This window comes from Erythrolamprus reginae, chromosome 1, assembly GCF_031021105.1.
Source record: "Erythrolamprus reginae isolate rEryReg1 chromosome 1, rEryReg1.hap1, whole genome shotgun sequence".
Lineage (NCBI taxonomy): Eukaryota > Metazoa > Chordata > Lepidosauria > Squamata > Dipsadidae > Erythrolamprus > Erythrolamprus reginae.
The window spans coordinates 337,549,012-337,562,965 of NC_091950.1; the positions used below are offsets into that span (position 1 = coordinate 337,549,012).

General features: G+C 42.4%; 1 protein-coding gene across 2 annotated transcripts in view; it reads left to right on the top strand.

The window, feature by feature from the left end:
* Positions 1 to 13,954, top strand: part of ACTN2 (actinin alpha 2) — a 93,598-nt gene that overhangs the window by 16,488 nt on the left and 63,156 nt on the right. For both annotated transcript variants that reach the window (XM_070734007.1, XM_070734009.1), the window contains exon 2: positions 12,673 to 12,787. In XM_070734007.1, coding sequence (XP_070590108.1) covers positions 12,673 to 12,787 — 115 coding nt within the window. The remainder of the gene's footprint in view (positions 1 to 12,672; positions 12,788 to 13,954) is intronic.

The following is a 13,954-nucleotide window of genomic DNA, read 5'->3' on the forward strand; positions in this document are numbered from 1 at the left end:
GGCTGCGCTGGCGATGGAAGCCAAGCCGGCAGCAACGTCGCCACCGGCATGGGCGGCTTGCCAGCACCCCCCGGTCCCCCAACCCGGGTTTGGGGGGCTGCTAGGAAGCCGCCCATGCCGGCAGCGACGTTTTAAAACATCCGCGCCGCTTTCCAATGAGTCCCGAAGACAAACGTCAAACTTCCGCGTTTGTCTTCGGGACTCATTGGAAAGCGGCGCGGCTGTTTTAAAACGTCGCCGCTGGCATGGGCGGCTTCCTAGCAGCCCCCCAAACCCAGGTTGGGGGTCCGGGGGGTGCTGGCAAGCTGCCCATGCCGGCGGCAACGTTTTAAAACAGGAACCCCAATCTTCGGCTCCTCGCTAGCGCTGCAGGAGTAAAAACACCATCTGCGCATGCGCAGATGGTGTTTTTACTTCCGCAGCGCTACTTCGCGAAAACCCGCTCGTTGCGGGGGGTCCTGGAACGGAACCCTCGCAATGATCGGGGGATCACTGTATATGTATTGGGAAAAGCACCTGTAAGACAGAAGGACCCTGCATTTGCCTGGACGAAATCAATGTGTAAGTAAAAGTTAATTAAGTAGCTATTGCAGCCATTTAAAAAATTGTGACCTGTGTGAAATCAGCACAGTCAGAACATTACAGGGGGTCACAAATGTCATTTGTTTCTCCTATAAAACTGAGGTGCTCATCTGTTAAAAAAAGAGGTTTCCCTCCTCCACGTCTATGCTTTGATAAAGTATCTTTAAAGTATCTAAAGTATAACCACATAGTTGGCCTTCCACCGGTCCCGTCGACTAAACAATGTCGTTTGGCGGGCCCCAGGGGAAGAGCCTTCTCTGTGGCGGCCCCGGCCCTCTGGAACCAACTCCCCCCGGAGATTAGAATTGCCCCCACCCTCCCTGTCTTTCGTAAACTACTCAAGACTCATTTATACCGCCAGGCGTGGGGGAGTTGAGATATTCCTTCCCCCTAGGCCATTACAAGTTATGCATGGTATGTCTGTGTGTATGTTTGGTTTTATAATAAGGGTTTTTAGCTGTTTTATTATTGGATTGTCACATGCTGTTTTTATCATTGTTGTTAGCCGCCCCGAGTCTATGGAGAAGGGCGGCATACAAATCTAATAAATAATAATAATAATAATAATAATAATAATAATAATAATAATAATAATAATAATTATTATTATTATTATCATCTACACTTAATTAGTTCCAAAATGGAACTAGAACAGGAAATAGAAAGTAGCAGCCCTTTGAATATCTCAATATATTAAATTCCTTTGTAATCTTTTTCTTGGTTGGATTGGGAGTACTCTGGACCTGGCATTTTAGCTCTATGGTCAACTGTTTGCTAAATGACTAATATGGTACTAGAGAGTCAACATCTAAAAAGCCACATACAACAGGCACCATAAATACCAAACACAGAACAGCACATGCTCCCTTAGAGAGAAATTCCCTGAAGAAGGGCTCCAGCATTGAGTTCGAAAGCTTGGAAGACAAAACCTCTGTTCCCAGACAATGAAGTGCTGCAAAAAGTTTTACTACGTGGCTTATTTTGTGGGTGTGGCTTGTGACCATCAAGCCATGTGACCAGGTGGGAGTGGCTTGATGATCATGTGACCGGGGTGGCTTAAAGGTCATGTGACTGGCTTAAAGGTGGCAACTTGATGTCACTCACGTCAAGGGTTTAGGTTAAGGTTAGGGTGCCTGGCCTCTCATCGCCTCAAAGAGATACAATTTCTCTGTCTATTAACTATTACTGATACTATTAAATATACTATTTAATTCTATGTATATAAGCCATATGTGTACATACATATTGCACATAGGCAGACAAAAATACACATTATCTACTATATAATGTGTATGAATACACAAACACACGCATGCATAGCTCTTCTAAAATTATACACATTCAACCTCATTTACTGTGATAGGAAAAACATACCCAGAGCCCAGAAGGGAAAAAAAGAAAAAAAATTCTACTGGTTCTGCATATCTGATGGTACCTGGACACATATATTCACCTTCATTCATGAGAGGCAATTTCCCTGCAATAGAACTGTGTTGCCTGATGTGCATTGTAACCTGTCAGCATTTAGCTAATCTCTTTCTTTCTCTCTGATACCATGTCATAAGCGAAAGATTTGACACGTTCCCGGCAGATATAACAAGGCCTTTTGAAGATGCACTGGGTTTGCTGAGTGGGTGTTTGGGTGTTTGGGTTTAATTTACTGTACAATAAAGCCATTTTCCTCTTCTTGAATTCCTGAACATGTAATGGAGTCTTCCCCTCTTCTTCGTGCTAGCAAGATCTTTGATGTAATCCAGCCTATATGGAAAGTACAATGTTTGGGAAGAGTCAGGCAGCATACAAGTGTAACCTGTTGTGTTCGTTTAAAGAAATAACAGAAAATCGCTGATTGGATAGGCTAGTTTTAGGTTGCCGAAAGGTATAAATAGGGCAACGGATTAGCCGTTGCCCTTGTTGGGAGTTGCTATTGAGAGGAACAGTTAGTTGTTATGTGTTGGAAATAAATATGCTTTGAACAAGAAAGAAGTCTCAGGTGCAGTGATTTAACATAACCAGTGAAGGGCTACCAAAAATTTTACTACCACACTGTGGGTGTGGCTTATGCAGGACGGCCTGCATTTTATTTCAACATCTTTCAGTGCAAATTGGGTGCTCTGGGGTGGAGCTCCATTTTTACTACCCCATTGTGTTCCCCACTGTCCGGGCAGTAGCCCACCCCTGAGGGTAACTAATAACAATCTAACATCCCAGGTTTAACAATTGTTGATAAGAAAGACAAAACCCCCCCAAATCCTCTGGATAGTGGACATTACAATACCTAGAGACAGCAGAGCAGGAAAAAAAAGAACAGAAGAATTTTTTTTGCAGAATATAAAGTCCTGCAAAGAGAAATAAAATAACCGTGGCTGTTCTGATAATGAAGAGGCAGGAGGTAGGTTTACTGATGTCAGCTCTTTATTGGTGTAAGTGAAAAACTCCAGCAACAGCCCAGCTGGTGGGTTCTGTTTAAATAGGGAGCTCCAGCTGGGAAGAACCAATCAGCACTCTTTACTCTCCCGCTCAATAGAACAGACCTGATTGGAAACTTGTTAGCTAACATGCAAATCTCAGGACACAACAGTGGCTAAAGAAACAAATACAGTAATAGGAATCTTGGGTGCAATGCAGGGGTGTTGCTGTTGCCCAAATGGGGAGGAATGCAGTGGGGTATTGAAAATGGAGCTCCATCCCAGAGCACCCAATTTGCACTGAAAGATGTTGAAAGAAAATGCAGGGCGTCCTGCATAAGCCACGCCCTGTGTGGAAGTAAAAAGTTTGGTAGCCCTTCACTGGTGCAATCCCAAAATAACTGGAGCAGTGATGGGTTGCTGCTGGTTTGGACTGGTTCGCCCGAATGGGTGATGGTAATTTGATCCCACTCGCCGAAATGGCAGCGATAGGTGGCTGGCCACACCCCTGAAACAGTGCTGGGTTGCTACCCGGTATGGGCCATACTGTGCACCGGTAGCGAAAGTGGAACTGCATGCGCAGTTCTGCATCTCCAGTGCATGTGCGTGCATGTCCCAGCAAGGTTTTGCTTCTGTGCATGCGCAGGAAGCAAAATCTTGCAAGAGGTTATGTGCGTGTGTGTGATTTCAGCAATCCTTTGCTCCTGTGCATGCGCAGAAGCAAATAAAACACCTAAATCTCATGCATGTGTGTGTCCTCTTGGAAGGTTTTGCTTCCTGCCCATGTGCAGAAGCAAAATCTCACTGGGACGCATGTGCATGCATGTCAGCAAACCAAAGCTTCGTGCACGTTGCACAGATAGCAATGGTAAGTAGCAACCCCTGCCTGCCCTGAATCAGTTCTCTGATCGGCGCTCCTTAAAAGTGGCTGGCAAAGAACCCTCTGCGCATGCACAAAGGCTTCTGCGCATGCCCAGAGGGTCATTTCCCCGATGTCTTGTAGCAAAACACGAACAAAGACAGCAAAACGTGCATTTCCAACATGATAAGAGTTGGTAGGAAAGTAAGTGGAACCCACCCCTGAACTGGAGCATCACTTGAACACCATTGGCACTGATAAAATCGCCATCAGTCAGTTGCAAAAGGCAGCTTTACTTGGGACCATAGTTCCCCCTAAGCTGAGCAGTGAGCAATCGCTCACTTAAAAATCATCATCAACTCAGAGTTTTCCAAACCTGCCCAGAAGCCGAGAGGGAAAGAGTGAGAGGGAAGGAGAGAGAGAGGAAGAGAGGAAGAGAGAGAAACAGATAGAAAAAAGAGAGGAAGGAAAAGAGAAAGAAAAAGAATGGGAGTAAGGAAGAGAGAAAGAAAATCAAAATCTAGTTTGAAACTAGCTCAACTATTTAAGTGGCATTTTGATACTGATAGAGTTGCCCTATTATGAGCTCACTGTTATAGACACACAGTACAGTATTGTATTTTGAAATTCTCTGAGGCAAAACAGGGTGGGTTTTTTGTTTGTTTGTTTGTTTGTTTGTTTATTTATTTATTTATTATTTCTGTGCCGCCCAGTCCCGAAGGGACTGCCGCTCAGACACTATACTTTTCTGCCCACCCCCCCAAAAAATTAGAGGGAACACTGCTTGGGACAGCTTTCATCCTGCATCACCATATATCACCATCAAACAACAGCATCCGCTTATCTCAGGTTTTTGGGAAGGACTTTATAGACAGATTAAGATACCAAATCCTATCTACACATCTGGCTGGTTATGCAACTGATCATCATCATAATCATCATTGGTTTATATTAACCAGTGATGGTTAGAAATATAGTGGTACCTCTACCTAAGAACGCCTCTACTTATGAACTTTTCTAGATAAGAACCAGGTGTTCAAGATTTTTTTGCCTCTTTTCAAGAACAATTTTCCACTTACAAACTAGAGTCTCTGAAACTGTAACCGGAAAAGACAGGGACAGGCCTCCGTGGGGCCTCTCTAGGACTCTCCTGGGAGGAAATGGCCGGAAAAGGCGGGGAGAATCCTCCATGGGGCCTCTCTAGGAATCTCCAGGGAGGGAACAGGGTCTCCACCCTCCCTTTGGTTTCCCCAATCGCACGCATTATTTGCTTTTACATTGATTCCTATGAGAAAAATTGCTTCTTCTTACAAACTTTTCTACTTAAGAACCTGATCCCAGAACAAATTAAGTTCTTAAGTAGAGGTGCCACTGTATAAGGATATTAGCCTAAGGATGTTAAAAGTATTCATTTAAAATGTCTTTATCTTCACAAAACTGTGTGAATGCTTAAGGCAGGAAGTCTGCAGGGAGGCAAGCGAGGTGTTGTGCGTTGAGACATTATGAAATAAATAATACCAAGGATGTAATTAATTTGCATCAGTGCGTGATACCACTGACATAATTTGTATCCATTTGTGCGATGACACCATAGTAAATAAGATTGTGGCTTGTATGGGATTTCTACACAAGAGGTCTTTGATGAACCAATACACATTCCACTAAAGTTTTCACCATCCCTTGTTGAGAGTCTAATTCAAATTCCCATTGTCCCAGCAGCAGCAACAAATAATTGAATAAGTGTTTAATCTGCAATATTTTCAACAGGAGAAATATTGCCTCTAGGAAAGACATTCGGAGGTCTGGATCAATTATATAACAACTGCCCATCTGTCCTGTTGTAAACAAAAAATCAGAAAATCAAGCGTTTCCCTTTGCCTTTGTCACTTACTACCACCATGCAGTATTAACAATCCCTAAAATGTCCTCAGATGTATTTTTGTTTATTTAATAGGAAAAAAACACAGTGGGGAAACCTTAGAATTGGAACATTGGGGCTCTAAATCATTTAATTGTCACACTGTGACACACACTGATGGTTTTTCAAGATTACCCCTAGCTGCTATCTGATCTCTCGCTCTGCTTTGATGTTTGAATGGTGAACAATAAATGGTCTAATAAACATAGTATCTTTTCCAGTCCCAAGGGATATGTAGGCTATTAGAGATGTATGTTCGTTGCAGCTTGACTGCTCAGAAATGAGTATATTTTGAATTCTGTCTCAGTGATATTAATAGGAAAAATTAATCAGAGGCAGCAGCTTATTCTTTTAACGCATGGAAACTGAAAGAAGACACTAAGAGGAACAATGGAATGGGTGGGCACTGCATCTGTTTATCTGGCTTTGATGGTATCCCGGGAAGGAACAATTTTAAAGGATCGTACAGTGGTACCTCTACCTAAGAATGCCTCTACTTAAGAACTTTTCTAGATAAGAACCGGGTGTTCAAGATTTTTTTGCCTCTGCTTAAGAACCATTTTCTACTTAAGAACCGAGCAGGGAAAAATTTCCCAGGAAATTTGGGAGCGGCATGAAGGCCCGGCCAGTTTCCTGCCATTCCCCCTTTAATCGCAGCCATCTCGGGCTGCCAGGGGAGCCTTTTGGTGCCGCTTAAGGAGGCTTTGGCAGTCCAGAGCAAACAAAGCATTTTCCTTTCTCTGGATGCTTGGACAGGGAATAAACCTCTGCCAGCGCCCAGAGAAAAGGAAAGCTCCCTTCGGTCTGGGCAGCTGAGGAGTCACCACAGCGAAGGAAAGGCGCCAGCTACAAAGCGAGCGAGCGAAAGGAGAGGGGAGCCCTTCAGTATGGGAAGGAAGAGCAGCAACCATTGTATGGGAGGCAGTACATGGGTGGCAGCCTTGCGCCAGATGTATTGGAAGCGCGTGCTCCTCCTTGCCGCCTCAGAGTCCCTCTTTTTTTTTTTTAGCCTTAAAGTTTTGGATTTTTTTGATTCACCTCACCTCACTTTCTTCCTTTGGCAGCGACTGTCCTCTTCCTCTCCTTCCTTCTCCTCCTCCTACCCAAATTCCAAGCTTTTATTTCTTTCCTAATAGGTTTGCACACATTATTTGCTTTTATATTGATTCCTATGGGAAACATTGCTTCTACTTCAGAACATTTCTACTTAAGAACCTTGGTCACGGAACAAATTAAGTTCTTAAGTAGAAGTACCACTGTACTACTTAAAAGTACCATTAGGGATGCAGTCCTAGGCATATCTTCTAAAAAAAAGATTCCTTCTATGTTTATTCCCACCAGTAATGGGTTCTAAATGCTTTTGCTACTGGTTTGAACGCACGCTTGCACACACGCTCTTGCATGCACGCACAACACTTCTGTGCATGTGCAGAAGCATCTCGGGCAGGTGGGCGGAGTGTCCCGCCAGCGCTACTGGTTCAGAAAACCGGGCCAAACCGGAAACAATCCACTGATTCCCACCCATTCTAAATGAATTCAAAATGATTTATTTCTGTAGGTCGGAATACCGCACACTCAAATTATGTCCAAACCTAAATTAAAGTCTACTGACGAGCTTTTTTAGTAGTCGGCAAACACAAATACAGTGTAAAACAGTCTTTGATGAATAGCTGTCTGACTCAGGTGCCAGATAGACAGGCTGCTGGCGCATCACCACATCAACCTCTTCTCTGGCAGGATCCACTACCAGCTACATGGCAGTGGTGGGCTCCCGGTATGGCTAATTGTGTGCAGCTCCACGGCTCTGGTGCGGGAGTGCGGGATCGAGCACAATTTTGCTTCCCGCACATGTGCATGTAGAAAAATCTTGTGCGTGCATTTTGATGAATTTCTTTGCTTCCCCCATGCGCCAAGCAAAATTGTGTTTGATCCCGCACTCATGCGCCAGAGCCACGGAGCTGCAAGCAAATAGCCAGCAGGAGCCCACCACTGCTGCACAGGCTGCTGGCGGGCCACAACAAGCACAAAGAATTTTCTTCTCTTTCTCTAGTGATAGCATAGTTAGTTTAGTTTATTAGATTTGTATGCCGCCCCTCTCCGAAGACTCGGGGCGGCTCACAGCATAGCAGTAATACAATACATTACAAATCTAACAATAAAAAATTAGATCCATTTAAAAAGACATTGATAACATAATAAAACCCCTAGCTATGCAGTCACACACATTCAACCTAATCTATCATGCAGTAAGGCCAAAAATATAATAAAAAGGGAGAAAGATGGTAATTATCCCCACGCCTGGTGACAAAAGTGGGTCTTGAGCATTTTACGGACGGCGAGGAGGGTGGGGGCTATTCGAATCTCTGGAGGGAGTTGATTCCAGAGGGTCGGGGCCGCCACAGAGAAGGCTCTTCCCCTGGGTCCCGCCAGCTGACATTGTTTGGTCAATGGGACACAGAGAAGGCCCACTCTGTGGGACCTAATTGGCCGCTGGGATTCGTTCGGCAGGAGGCGGTCTCGGAGATATTCTGGTCTGATGTCATGTAGGGCTTTATAGGTCATAACCAACACTTTGAATTGTGACCAGAAACTGATCGGCAGCCAGTGCAGCCCGCGGAGTGTTGGTGAAATGTGGGCAGATCTTGGAAGCCTCACGATGGGTCTCGTGGCTGCGTTCTGCACGATCTGAAGTTTCCGAACACTCTTCAAATGTAGCCCCATGTAGAGAGCATTACAGTAGTCGAACTAATATGTAGCTTTCTGGTCTCAATATATCCCTTCTTTGGGCCATGTATTTTTTGTATGAATGGAAGTATGTGAGAATCAGCTTTAATATCCAAAATAATTTTCTGAGTTGTTTAAAATACTAGAGGCAGAAATATATGCGATCTGTTCTATGCATAATATATTTTATTACTGTGTACAGAATGGAAAAATCCTGGGACTTCACTTGATTCTGATGCATCATAAAGTCAAATCCATTTCCACAGTGGTTAACTTCTCAGACAAAATGTCTCAAGCATTGTCCCCGTAGTGTGAAAAATGCACCATATTTTTCCTGTCAAGATAGTTGTGATAAGAATTGTAGCAACCTTACAAAGCTCTTGGAGTGAAACATGGTGTGAACTATACAACTACTTTTATCTATTCCAGTTGAGTCAGAAATCACTGTCCTGAAGATGACGGTAAAACATTTATTGGAAATGAGGACAGTGCCACTAATAAAATATACAAGCAACTTCATAGTTTGGCCACTGATCTAAGGATGAGGTGGGGGGGAGAGTAGCAACAGCCATAATGAATCAATTACTTCTTCTTCTGTGTATTCAAGGAGCTGCATGTTTAAAGGCCAATTCTAAGTTAAAATATGATTACAAAACAAAACACAGAGCTCCTTGAGTATCTTTGCAGAGGTAAGTAAAATAATGCTCTGCTAGTTTCCAGGAGGGATTTATAATCTCGGCACATCTGGAAGCTAGCAGATGGAGAAAGCTGCTTTCATTATAGGGACTGTTTACAGAGGCTGCAAGACACTAATTAATTAAAAGCTCTTCTTATCAGTCTAGTTTAGATGTTCATAGTTCAGATACCTTTCTCCTTTTCTTGTAGAAATTGGGCTCTTATGGCATTGCTCCCCCCACCCTGTTGAATGATAATTGGTATGAAACTTCATCCCGATGGTGCTTTCATGTGTGAAATGTACAAGTAGCTCTCAACTTACGACCAGAACATAGTCCAAAATTTCTGTGGTTACGAGAATTTTGCCCCATTGGTACCCAGGGGTGTGCTGCTGCCCAGATTGGGGGGGGGGGACGCAGCGGGGTAGCAAAAATGGAGCTCCACCCCAGAGCACTCAATTTGCACTGAAAGAAGTTGAAAGAAAATGCAGGGCGTCCTGCATAAGCCACGGCCACAGTGTGGTAGTTAAAATTTTGGTAGCCCTTCACTGTCTGTATCGTTAGCAAACCACTACTGACCCCAAGGCACTGGAACCGTGATAAATATGAGTCAGTTGCCAAGCATCTGTATTTTGATCATGTGGCCACGCCAATGATGCAATGGTCATAAGTGTGAAAACTGGTTCTAAGTCACTATTTTCAGGGTTTTTGTAACTTCTAAAGTCCCTAAATGAACTGTTGTACGACAAAGACTACCTGTTTATGCAATAAAATATACCGCTCAAAAAATACAGGGAACACTCAAATAACACATCCTAGATCTGAATGAATGAAATATTCTCATTGAATACTTTGTTCTGTACAAAGTGGAATGTACACAATAGCGTGTGAAATTGATTGTCAATCACTGTCGCTTCCTAAGTGTACAGTTTGATTTGACAGAAGTTTGATTTATTTGCAGTTATATTGTGTTAAGTGTTCCCTTTATTTTTTTGAGCAGTGTATATAGCAGTGATGGCAAACCTATGGCATGGGTGCCACAGGTGGCACGTGGGACCTTATCTGCTGGCACGCGAGACGTTGTCCTAGCTCAGCTCCGACATGCATGTGTGTGCCAGCCAGCTGATTTTTGGCTTGCACAGAGGCTCCTGGGAGAGTGTTTTTGGGTTCCAGAGAGCCTCCAGGGGGATGTGGGAGGATGTTTTTACCCTTCCCCGGCTCCAGGGAAGCCTCTGGAGCCTGGGTAAAGCGAAACACGAGCCTAATGGACCCACCAGAAGTTGGGAAACAGGCCGTTTCTGGCCTCCAAAGGGCCTCTGGGGGGCAGGGGAAGCTGGTTTCACCCTCCCCAGGCATTGAATTATGGGTGTGGGCACTTGCTCATGCATTATACAGAAGCCCACGTTCTTTCAACACCTGAGGAAAAAAAGATTTACCATCACTGGTATATAGCATTCTTACTTATCTATCTATTTCGGCCTTATTTTGGCCTCATCAGCTAGCCATACCCACTGGGACTTGAACCTGCAACCTTTGCCATGTAAGGCAGAGAATTATCCTCTAGGCTACAGTATCCAATCCCTTCAGCTCTGCACCAGGGAAGGGTTACATAAATTAAGGGAGACTAGGATAGATCTATTTTGGCCTCATTGGCTAGCAATACCTTCACTGGGACTTGAACTTGCAACCTTTGCCTTGTAAGGCAGAGTATTAACCTCTAGGCTATAGTATCCAATCCCTAGCATTCTTACTGAAGAAGACACTAGCCAATACAGTATAAGTGTATCAACATGCTACTTATGTTATATTACATGTTATAGTCAGTATTATGCCTGCTGCCCCTCACCACATTGAATTGTGGCAGTCTATAAAGATGAGAAATAAGCGCATTCACCCTCCATCAAAGTTGTGAACATGCATTTATTAGACAACATTATATTTAAAAGCTGGAGTTAGGTAGAGGCTTTTCCAAACTGTCAGAGTCGGTGAGAATTTCTATTCAAGACAGTTACTGACCATAGGCAGTCTGAGAAAGAGTGCTAAACGGGAAAACTGAGGTGGTTTAAGGGCGCTGAGTGAGCTGTTTTGAAAGCATCCTCTGTGACTTCAGAAATCTTGGAGAACTGAGCTCATTGGGGCTTTCTTTCCCCACTAGAGGGCAATCTTCCTTCATCGTCCTTTCTGTCTCCTGAGCTTCACAATTTGTAAGGGGAATGGTAGCTTGTTGGCTCCTCCTCAATACTTCATTGTATAGAGAAATGAGAGGATTTTGATTGGGGTGGGGTTTTTTTGGTTATTATTGGATCTGCAACAGCTTTAGATATTCATCCCTTTTTGTCAGCATTTGTGAGTGTCAGAGATGTCCAATGAAGGGCTACCTAATTTTTTACTACCACACTGTGAGCGTGGCTCATACAGGATGCCCTGCATTTTCTTTCAACATCTTTCAATGGAAATTGGATACTCTGGGGTGGAGCTCCATTTTTGCTGCCCCACTGCGTTTCCCCCCCATCCGGGCAGCAGCCCAACCCTGGAGACTTTATTTTATTTTATTTATTTATTTATTTTGTCCAATACACAATACATAGAAGAGAATAGACATGAGGTAATATACGGTATATAAAGAAAAATATAAAATAGAGGAGAAGATATATTAAAAGAAGAAAATATATATGATATATGAGATAAAGGAAAGACAATTGGACAAGGGACGAATGTCAGAGATGTCAGAGATTGCCTCTTGATATTCATTCTGAGTTCAAGGAGTGAATATTTTTATTTTACTTATTTGTTTGTCAAAGATAACACCCTGAGTCCTTGGAAAGGGGTGGCATACAAATCTAATCAATTTTTTTAAATTATTATTATTATTATTATTAGTAGTAGTAGTAGTAGTAGTAGTAGTAGTAGACTACCATATTCTGTAGAGCCGGGGTGGCGCAGCAGGTAGAGTGCTGTACTGCAGGCCACTGAAGCTGACTGTAGATCTGTAGGTCAGCGGTTCAAATCTCATCACTCGCTCAAGGTTGACTCAGCCTTCCATCCTTCTGAGGTGGGTAAAATGAGGACCCGTATTGTGGGAGCAATAGGCTGGCTTTATTTAAAAAGTGCTATTGCTAACATGTTGTAAGCCACCCTGAGTCTAAAGAGAAGGGCGGCATAAAAATTGAATGAATGAATGAATGAATGAATGAATAAATAAATAAATAAATTCTACTATCCTTGCCTTTATTGTTGTAAGCCGCCCCGAGTCCTACGGGATTGGGCAGCATAGAAGTTGATTAAATTAAATTAAATCCTGCTGCCCCTTGTTCTTCATTTAACACAAAACAGACGTGATGTACCTTTGTCCTAAAGTCAGCCAATTTTCTAGAATGGTAGTATTTCAATTTCTAGAATGGTAGCATTTCAATTTTGACTCGGGATGTTAATGCCTGAAACGGAGCATCTGTAGCTTATTATTAAAACACATAGCTTTTATAATCAGGTCCTTGATTGCATTGGCAGACATTTACAGCTTGGTGCAATTCCCATCTGCGGAAAGCTGGAACCCAGATTGAGAACATCGAAGACGATTTCAGAAATGGACTGAAACTGATGCTACTCTTGGAAGTCATTTCAGGTTTGTTTAAAGATAGCACCTTGTCAAGATGTATTTCAGAACCTGCCTCATGATTTTTCGATGTCATGCCAGTTCTGGCTCCAAACGTTGTTGCTGATTGAGATGCAACATTTATTATTAATTGCAGCCCTGTTAATAGTATCCAAAGAAAACTATGCAAGTTTGAAAAGAGAAAAAGTAACCAAAGGGAAAGCAAATGCTAAAATTGTGGAAGTAATATATTCATATAATCGCAATGCTTGCCCAAGCAATCCGTTTCTTGTTCCAATGGATCGCTATCAGTTTTGCTTCCTCTTTGTAGTATCCGGGATTGCACTCAGTATTTTTAAGTACAACTTTAATACATGTTAAAATCATTTGTTGAAAAACTTTCATTATTAGCAATGAAACTAAATACAGTGGTACCTCTACCTAAGAACACCTCTATTTAAGAACTTTTCTAGATAAGAACCAGGTGTTCAAGATTTATTTGCCTCTTCTTAAGAACCATTTTCTACTTAAGAACCTGAGCCCGGAAAAATTTCCCAGGAAATTTGAGAGCAGCACGAAGGCCCGGCCAGTTTCCTGCCATTTTTAAAAAAGCCTTAAAGTTTTGGATTTTTTTTATTCGCCTCACCTCAACTTCTTCCTTTGGCAGCGACTGTCCTCCTCTTCTTCTTCCTCCTCTTCCTCCCACCCAAATTCTGAGCTTTTATTTCTTTCCTAATGGTTTTGCATGAATTATTTGCTTTTACATTGATTCCTATGGGAAAAATTGCTTCTACTTACAAACTTTTTAACTTAAGAACCTGGTTGCAGAACAAATTAAGTTCTTAAGTAGAGGTACCACTGTACTAGTATACTTATATAACTATACCACTGTTCTATGAAAGACTTCAAAAAAGTAACCTTATCTGTTGCATAAAAAAGTATGTATTGAGAAGGGGAAAAAGACTGCATAGTTAAACTTCTAAGTAGAGAAAGAAAGAACCCAAATGATTAAAAAAAAAATAGCCAGATAACTTAAAAACCCAGGCAATTAAAGAATTAAACCAATTTATGTAAAAACTTAGAAATACTACTTATCTAAACTGTATCTAATTCTAAATATTTATCTTAAACATACAAACATATATTTCAATTTAAACATGATATTGAAGCATCATTTTCTCATTCACTTCTCTTTTG